At 38.4% G+C, this 9,834-nt stretch overlaps 1 protein-coding gene across 2 annotated transcripts; it reads right to left on the reverse strand.

Moving 5' to 3' along the window:
• Positions 1-1,141: 1,141 nt before the first annotated feature.
• ro60 (Ro60, Y RNA binding protein) lies at positions 1,142-9,669 on the reverse strand. 2 transcript variants are annotated; one of them, XM_042497626.1, is made up of 9 exons: positions 9,598-9,669; positions 8,063-8,666; positions 7,162-7,382; positions 6,882-7,028; positions 6,644-6,781; positions 6,426-6,542; positions 5,996-6,112; positions 4,168-4,314; positions 1,142-3,055 (listed from the first exon to the last, which is right to left on the reverse strand). In XM_042497626.1, the coding sequence occupies exons 2-9, from the start codon at positions 8,646-8,648 to the stop codon at positions 2,903-2,905; spliced, it is 1,626 nt and encodes a 541-aa protein (XP_042353560.1). In that variant the 5' UTR covers positions 8,649-8,666; positions 9,598-9,669; the 3' UTR covers positions 1,142-2,902. The 2 variants fall into 2 exon arrangements, with proteins under 2 accessions (XP_042353560.1, XP_042353562.1); XM_042497628.1 differs by lacking the exon at positions 9,598-9,669 and adding an exon at positions 9,328-9,394.
• Positions 9,670-9,834: the final 165 nt, after the last annotated feature.

The raw sequence follows: 9,834 nt of genomic DNA on the forward strand, positions 1-9,834 counted from the left end.
CACAACAACTGTAAAAGACAAAAGTAAGAAACTGTGCTTTATTTATTTCAGAGTATCTGGGTAGCTGGGGTGTAACTACTTTTTATTTTTTATTATAATTTTTTTTTTTGTTATATCATAACCCTACCCAGAGCTAGACAAGAACATTTGACTCAATTATTGAAATATAATATTAATTATATTGTAATAATAATTAATAACAAAATTAAAAAAAAAAAATCTGCATGACTGAACAGAATATAATCAGAAATTATTATTTTTTAGCAACATTTTATATTCATAATACAAAATATTTAAAGAAATTGCCCTCATATACACATTGAAAAAAAAACCAGATCTAGATACATATCTTAAAACAATATCAAACTTAAAAATGACAAAAAACAATAGATTTATTTAAATCATTGTTTCAGCTATTAGGTAAACCCCTGCATGTGTTAATACTTGTGTCTATTTCATGTATTGTTTGTCTGTCTGGCTTTGTACAATTCCATCACTGTTACTGAAGTAATGATTTGATTGTATGATATATACTTGTCTTATTATTCTCATTTATTAATTTTGGTCATTAATTGCCACTTCCATACAAACTGAAATTATTGACCACTGAATGAACTGTTTCAAAACTGTTAATAAACACAAATTAAAAAAGAACCCTCCAGCTACCATGAATAACTATATTTCACAGTTTCTGTCTATGATAAATTGTATGTTTTTGTAGATTTTTTCAGGGTTGCCACTCATTTTCATAGACAAAATTTAAAAACCTTCTCATGACTTTCCAAGGACCCATAATTGTTTTTTCCTTGTTCCACTTGCCCAGGCTTTTTCAAACATATCAGATCCAGACTCTGTTCAAACACAATTTCAGCTAGCTGGCATACACTGAGGGAGAGACAATCAGGAAACATACGTGATTGTACACATAACGTCACATATTAGAGCTTTGTTATGTTTTCAGCTACAGATCATACATTTGCTCTTATTATTCATTACATGGGGCATTAATCAATAATCAATGACGTGTACTAATTCAATTACTTTTCTGGGTCTGGAAAATGTGATAGTGAAAGCCCATGACTTTTCCAGGTTTTCAATGACCATGGAAACTTTTTTTAAGGAAGAAAGCCAAACAACAATATTTCAAGAGCAGCAAAGTGTTTATTAGGGGTTTACACTGCCACTACAGTCATGTACTCACATGTTAAGCACAATGGATGCAACAGACAATATGATGAAAAAGAAGTTAATCATGGTGGTGAAACACTGTGAGCTAACATAACTCATACAACTATCTCGTGTCAGACTTTCAACTACAAACATAACAACAATCATATTTTAGCTTTATAGCATTTTGGCCGAACAGAGGACATTGTCTAACCACTGAAAACGACAGTATCGGCATGTGTGGACAAACATCCTTCACAGTAACATGGTCAGGAATTTATTCCTCTACAGAAAGTGAATTACAACAGAGTTGAGTGGCAAGTTTAGTGAATGCTTTCAGTACTATTCAATTTCAATACTAGTCAATTTACTGTTGACTTAAACAGGAAACACCTCTGTAGTTGTTTGCTTGCCCCCCAAATTAATTGGCCCCTAAAGCTTATACACTGTAAGCAGCAGTGTGTATTTATTGTTTGAAGAAATATCAAGCATTGTAATTTAAATCTCTACAGTAACAGGTTTTACAAAAGTACATTCAATTTGTTTTATTCCAGGAAGGTCGCAATTATCTGTGAGTTTTTGCATAACAGACATTCTTACATCAAAAATACAGAAGTATTACAGTGCTAGCAGATTCAGTCTTAGTAAACAGTTGTTAAATAGCTATAATTTGTCCTTCCTGGACATAATAAGACAGTGAACTCAAAATTGTGATGCATAGAATTCAGAGTAAAATATAAGAATAAGTCAATTTCTCCAATTTACAGTAAACTGACTTACAGTCCCAAACATTGGCATTATTGTGTCACCAAAGAAAAAATCCGCCAAAAAATCCCCCCCAAAATGTATCATCACATTTAAGAGCACCAAGGGTTTTTTTTTTATAGGATAAATCGACAACAGCAGAACAGTTTTAAATATAATTGGCTTAGGGGAAAACAAATGTTAAAACAACTAAAAATGGTATCTAGGCTAAAGGCAAGAGTTGTGTAAATGGAATCCTACACATTAATATCACTCAAAAAAAAACAAAAAACAAAAAAAAAAAACTTGTGACCAAAGAAATCAAAGAATTTGAAAAACCAACAGACACACTTCAGTTCACGTTTGGTGCTTTGCTTCAACTTCTCTCTTTTACAGTATATCTGTTACTTATTTATAATAATGCTACATGAGACGGAGACAGGCTTTCAAATTTAAAATGCTTCTACCATCATATCAAACTTGCTAAAATCATACTATAGATACATACAAAAACGACAGTAAATCCCCTTAAAATAAACCTACAGTTGCACTAAGCCTCAAACATTCTTACTCTTACACTGTTCCTCTTATTTAATCTGACAACTTCTTCCTATAATTGACTGGAATTTATTGTTCATTGGGTTACCGTCTCACCAAGAGCCATCAAAGCACTTAACATACTGAGTGCTGTTTGCACTTAAACTCTTGACAGCATGACATGCACTGGCACATCATGTCTTATCACTTCCAATTTTAGAAAAAAAAATATATGCACATAACAGTTCTTTAGTGTTGTCCAGCCCGCTGGACACTTTGTCAATTGACTCGTAAGCGACATAATACAAAAAGAGAAATTGGAATTGTAAATGTCAACATCTTTTGGATAAGTGCTGTTTTAGGGCACTCTAAATGCTAAGTGAGCCGCCTTGGTACACTTTGTGCCTTCCTTTTGTGCTCTAAGTCACGATTGAGAGATTGTCCCAATACTTAATCAAATCAGATCCTGGGCTAGGTTACGAATGACACTCAAAGCTCCGAGGTCAAAGCCACAGATGCTCAGTAAACCCCTGTCTTCTGTGTCTGCGATGGTGTGTCCAATGGAGGTCAGTCCACACATGACCAACTTGGAATGGGCTCCCGTTTTCTGTTGAAAAATACACATACAAAATTAACTTATTTGCTGGTATTTGTTTTTACAGGAAGCATGTGTATGTACATTCTTATTTACTAAAAAATTGATTCAATACTGCCACCAAAAAAATGATTATTTGTTTAGCAATTACTCACCCTCTTATGTAAAATTTATGAAAATAAAACCATAGTTTTTTTCGCATGACTCCATGATGAACAAAGAATCCAAAAGCAGAAAACTGAAGTAAATGGGGCTGTGTTTCACAAAAGCAAAACAGTATCAAAACATCACTTTACAAACTCTCACGTGTGTAGTGTAATCCAAGTCCAGGTGCACTATTCGTACGTGCAAGATACTTTATACAGAGGTGTTTTAAATAGCACAGTTTAAGCAAAAATGTAAGTATTTTTAAAGTACTGTGCATACCACTGGATAAATGATATGGTACAATATACTAATGAGGCTCGGATTATACTGCACAAGTTGTGTGAGTTTGTTAACGGATGTTGTCATATAGTTCTGCTGTGGTTAAATGCATACCCCCTTTCATCAAGAATTTTCTCAGTTTTAGGATTCCTCGTTCACTATGGAGGCATGTGAGAAAAACAACGTTTTTTTCATGAATTCAACATAAGATGGGATGAGCGACAAATAGCTGGGCAATTTGGGGGAGAAGTATTTCTTCAGCTCTTTGTTGCTCTTTGTTCTTGTTTCTAATGGAAGCCAATTTTGGCTCAAACTTTTACACTTTTCTTATAGTCAAAAAGACAAGATTTTAAAGTGAGCAGCTGACAGTGTCTTAGCATCCCTCATAAAATAACAGAAAAGTGAATGAGTCCTATGGCTCAGCCCTTTTACAAGTGTCTATATAACATAACCCGAAAAACACAACTTCATGATAAACTGTACTGTTGAAATGCCAAGTCATTCTGATGATGAGAGCACAGGAATATCATTAATATAAATGTGAAAAGGAACCTCATTCTATTTGCCTGATTAAGTCTGTTCACATTATTTTGCAAATGCATTTTACCTGGTGTTTGGCCTGTTTTCTAAACCAATCTTTATCACAGTGGACATTATTCAATTAAATACCCTTAGCAAACATAGATGAATAAATTTACTTGTCTATGCGTCTTTAGAGACTCCACCGGGCTGGCTGTAAACGTCCACAATGGGTTGTTGGTCAGAATGATGAACACATCTACAGCTTTCCCGTTCTCTATGGCCCATGTGATGGGGAGGGTACAGTCTGTGTTTCCACCTGGGATCTGGAACATACAGTATGGTGGAAAGGTCAGAAACAGAACTCAAAAGCAAGATATATTAAGTAAACTGAATTCGGCTTGGGTGGTATCACAGTATCACAGCATTAAAGAGTTTTTGGAAATCCCAAACGTATGATTTTCAATGCCGTCTTGTTTCAATGCCAACTCCTTCTTCTATTAAACTGATTAGGGACCTTGAAAGTCAGAGATTCAACTCATCAGTCAGAGACCCCTCAGTCGACCAAGACTGCTTCAAGTAAAGTAACCATTTTGTTTTTTTGCTCGCCAGTGCGCTACGCAGTTAAATTCTGGAGAAGTTTTGATCCCCAGAATTTGGAGCAGAGTGAGAACTCTTGTTTTTCATGCTACTCTTTGGTAGAGGCTGCTGCACAGATGCAGGCAGCGACACAGATGGGGAGAGCTCGGCACTGTGAGGCTCTGAGATAACATTATCTTCTCTCTTCCGCTAAGAAGTGATGAATTTACAGCTCACAATAAGTACATATAACACAGTCACTGGCTTTTATTTGATATCAATGTCAGCATAAAATGTTGTAGCACACTGCTGATCTGCCGTTAGCTTGTTCACTAAATTACTTCAGGCTACTGTCGCTCTGAATGTCCAGCTGAACCCTTTGAAACTTTACATGAGAGAAAAAAAATCAAACGAAACGTTGACTATATTGAACAGCCAAATATGATTCAATTGACAATTCTGAGTCGGGCACAGCCCTAAAACTTATATGGAGATGCCCTTGATATACTGTAGTGTGCAGTACATGCCTCCAGAGGTCAGTCTTAACTGATGGAACAAGGAGCGGAGCTAAGAAAGATGGCGACTGAAGTGGTGTGGATAATGTTACAGGACCAGAATTTTAAAAAAGAATAAATGAAAGTATTTTGTGTTGAGTATTGATGATAAAGGTCAGCCAGCCAACACCAAGCAGCAAACTCTGGAGATGAAAAATTAGGCCAAAGAAAAAGTGCCAAAAACTAAAATGGTAATTTGGTCGCCTCAAATAGTCTTGTACAGCCTTTGGTTGTACTAAAAAATCCTTAAAGGAGTCGGATGCTTACTTTTTTCTGGGTAGTATTTTGTTTTAATAGTTTGAGGTCAGTTTTTCACAAGTGAAAATTAGCATTAGTACTAACATTGTCACAGTTAACCATAATTGCAATCAATTGTTAACCATAATTGCAATAGTAATTGCAATCACTTAATCTTCTTCGTTCAGCCCATTAATGTGTCATATTCATTGCAGCAACAAATATCACTGGGTCTTCCTGCAAGACTATGGAAGACCACCTTTATTTCCTCTCTATTTATTATTGTATGGGCCATAAATGTTTAAACCCAGCAAGACTTGGTAATTTAGCTGACTGCATGTTAGACAATGTCACAGCAGCTCGGCTTTGTAGGCTGTTTTATTTTTACACAAAAAAATAACTTCCCATATACTGTGTACCCCAGTGAAATGTTACGAAGGCATTTTAAAAATAGATACCAGTCAAAGTTAAAGTCAATATGAACACAATGCTAATTTGCCACTAGAGTGACCAATACTTATCATCATACAATTTGTAAGATAATGTAGTGTGAAGTCACAGATGGTTGTAAAATTCTCTTATTCCTAAAGTATACTAATCAATAATATATTTATTATTCTTTGATGCTGTGACTTACCTTAACCAGTTCAAATGTTGCTTGTGGGAGAGTCATGTCAGCAGAGATGGTGCAGGGAACCAAAGCTCCTTCAGAGTAGGCCAGCACTTGTGTGTCTGGCTCTGTCCTTGCAAAAATCTGTGCCAGACAACAAGGTCAAAAGAAAAGTATGACATCACACATACACACAACTACACACTCAAGTATTCTCAAATATTCGAACTGTCACGTCTGTCAACTAATAACTCCTGGAGTGCCTGTGGACGAAGATAATCGCATTACGGAAGGAATTTCACAGGAATCTATAGTATGTGTCAACAGACCGCTTCCTCGAGCCAGGCTTCACCCGAAAGACGGGGCAGCACGAGCTCTGCTTACAGACGCAGCTGTTCCAACTGGGACAGCAATTACCCACACACTATGTAGATATCTAGCTCTATTATTGTCTTACCATGGTAATAGCTGCAGCAGCGACAGCCGTGCTGACTGACGTCCCTGGGACAATGCTGCTCAGTGATGTGCCCACATCTACTGCCACTACGAAGCGTTTACCCACAGGCTCCACGTTCTGGAGACAGAATCGCAACAGAGGTTCAGTGTTAGCGGATGCTACTGATTACGGTCTTCTTTGAAGGTCTGTGAGAAGCTGTCAAAATAAAAAGAACCTACCATAAAACTCTTGTAAAAGGCAGAGTCCATTGCTTTGAGGATGCTGCTGTCTGGTTCCCATTTTGTTTTACCCTGATAGCCTTGGCCTCTTTTGTAGTTTTCAGAGGACAAGAGTATGCTGAAAGGTTGGATCTTTGCCTGGCGATTTCAAGACAGACATTAAGTACTTGATCAGTGAGTTAATGAGTGAGTTAATAAGACAACTGTTAATCAATTTATAAAGATCCATGGGTCCTACCTTCGTGAGTGCCGTCTCACTCTGGATTCTGTCACATACAGCTTGTGTTTCTGAGCTTCCTGGTTCAAGAATTTTGTTTGACGTCATCCTACCCAAGATCCTTAGCAATGATTGGAGAGGCATTTCCTTCAACAAAGCTCTCCATACCTTCAGAAAAAAAACTTTCTCAGTTGAACAAATAATGTCCAGATGACAAAAAACCAGACTTAATGCTGTCTTTCAACCGATTCTACAGTGTTGGAAGTCAGAGCTTCCTAACAGCACAAACCCTACCACTCACCTGTTTGGACTTCAGGTGATCTGTCAGCAGCTGTTCCCTCTCCAGCTTGTGTTCCTCTATTAAATTGATGACCTCTGTTTCATCACAACTGTGCTTGACCTTCTCCACCATTTCAAGATACGAAAGCACTTTGCCGACCTCTTCTGACTTCTCTTTGTCAGAATAAGCAAGCTGGACTTCCTTCCATCCTTTTGTTACATATTTACTGATCAAGGCAATAGCTGAAAACACAAGAGTTAAACCGTTGCTCAGGTTGCCTGTTTTTCATCTTAGTCATGACATAGAGTTAAAGTATACATTTTACAGTTTGTTAGGACACGTTTACAAATGTTGAGGGTTTGGATAAGACACATTAGCAATGCAGTAAATAACAAGGTAATTAACTGGTCATTCTGCTGGGTCTAAAGTTTGCATTCATTCACAGCAGCGGCACCTCTCATCTGTTTATCTGATCAACTCTGAGTGAACTGACAGATCATATTAAAGTTATCCAACCTGCAAGTCACTAACTGCTGCTGCAGAAAAAAAATAACTAATGGAGAGCTCACGAACCCACAAAAATGTCAGAATTTAGAGAGAGGACACAATGATACAAGGGGACACACGTGAATTTGAAAGAAAAAAAGAAAGGAAAAATAGGGTCCCAGTTGAAAAATATCTAAATTGCCCTATCTAAAGACACTGGGCAGGGCATTTCTTTAGAAATTCTACAAACAATTTTGTAAACATTGCATTTAATTGATTCATACTGCTTTGCCGAGAAAACCGGAAAAAAACTGTCTTGTGACCTTCACAAGTTATTTAATGCAAGACAGGGATACAGTAATGAGAAGCAGGCAGATGATGTTTTTGCTCATCCCCAGTAAATAGCTGTTTATAAAGTCGGCCTGTGTAAACTCACCTTCATTAGCTGGTTTAGTGTGAGAGAGCCTAAGCAGATCCTGATGTGACCAACCCTCTCTCTGTTTACATTTGGTCACAGCCACAGCCAGACTCATGGCATCTTGCTCATTGTACCAGTCAGACACTGCTTTCCTCAGGGCGCGTCCCCAAATACCACACTTCATACCCTCTTTCAACTCCTTCTTGTTCTGGATGAAAGAAAACAGGTGGGCGGGGTCCCGACAAACTTCCTTCAGGGCTTTGAATGCTGCCTGTCTGGTCTTCAGCTCCGAGTGCTGGGAGCACACAGCCAAAGCAAAAAAGGAAGGGCCGAGACTGACTGCTCTCCCATCCTGAGAGAACCTTTTTATCTCCTCCACCACCTCAGCACCTCTGCCCTCCTGCAGGAGGGACAGCAGAGCTCCTGCACTATCCATGCTGGCACGACCCTCCTCTCTGGCAGTGTATATGTCTCCCTCAGAGCCATAGCAGAGGAAGCGGCACAGTCTGGCCTTGTCGCTAACCTCCCATGGACAGTTGCCACCTGTTGAGTTCAGGGTGTGGTTGCTTGATGATGATATCGTAGTGCTTCCTGATGGCTCCATTGTCACACTAGAGGAGGCCTGAAATAGAAAGAAGTGAAAGGGAATTTTAATAACTTTTGCATTCAATAGCCAAAATGACTGGCTGACACTTAATGAAAGTACCATTTTCAGATCAAACTGGATCAAAAATAATCAGTTGACTATATGTACCAACCTCAGCTCAGACTTAATGGTAAAATGCGGGAGTTAATTATACAATAATGATTCTTGTGTAAGGATTAAGCAACATGGAGCAATGCAACTCATTCAGCTTCATAACATCACCAAGTTTGCCACAAGTTTTAGCTCTAGAAAACTGCTAGATATATAGAGAGCCTCCATTAAAGCAAGATAATGTGAACTCGGCTAGCAACAATATTAACTGCCTCACTGCACTGCCAAAAATAACTTAAAGCCGATCACATGACATGATTATACACATCAGACAGATGCACGCAACAATGATCTGTTAATAAAGGATGCGAGAAAAACCCAACTAACAAGTCTGGCAGCATTCAGTAAGATAACGTTTACCATTTCAGGTTTGCTAACTTGGTTAAGCTAGCAGAGGAGGGCTGTCTGGTCAATGCGAAGTCAGCTAATGTTAGCCCCACGGCTTAGCCCATTTTAAAAATGATACATCTATGGAAGATATGTGTCCAGCTTGTTACGTAGTGAGAAATATCCAACATACTCCTACCGTCCTTCAGCTGCAGCTTCATAGTAATGTTAGCCACCCGGTCTCCTCAAACCACAAGCTATCAAGTCCCACAGCTGAGCTTTTTTCCGAGCCGGACACCGGAAAGCTGGGCTAGCTGCTGCTTCATGCAGCCGCCTGGGATGGGCAGCTGGTTACCTAGATACGCTAACCTTCATTAAATTATGCTGGCTGTCATACAAAAACAAAACTACGATGTTTGCCCATGAAAGCATATCGTTCAACAAATAAATGACATTTAGTGGAACTTACCACAATGTATGTGCACAGTGGTAAAGTTTTTGATGTAGCAAGAAGCAAAGAGGCCTCCCCTCTGACCGTCAGTGAGATAATCAGGGGCGGTGCCGCGATGGATGCTGGGATACAGAGTACCATCTCTCTCCCTCTCTCTCTCCCTCTCTCTCTCAATTCAACAGGCTTTTAACAGACATTTGACATGCGCTGCCAGAGCACACTTACTATTAAAATACAATGAATGAAATTAACAAC

Source organism: Plectropomus leopardus, chromosome 12 (genome assembly GCF_008729295.1).
Source record: "Plectropomus leopardus isolate mb chromosome 12, YSFRI_Pleo_2.0, whole genome shotgun sequence".
NCBI classification, from domain to species: domain Eukaryota; kingdom Metazoa; phylum Chordata; class Actinopteri; order Perciformes; family Serranidae; genus Plectropomus; species Plectropomus leopardus.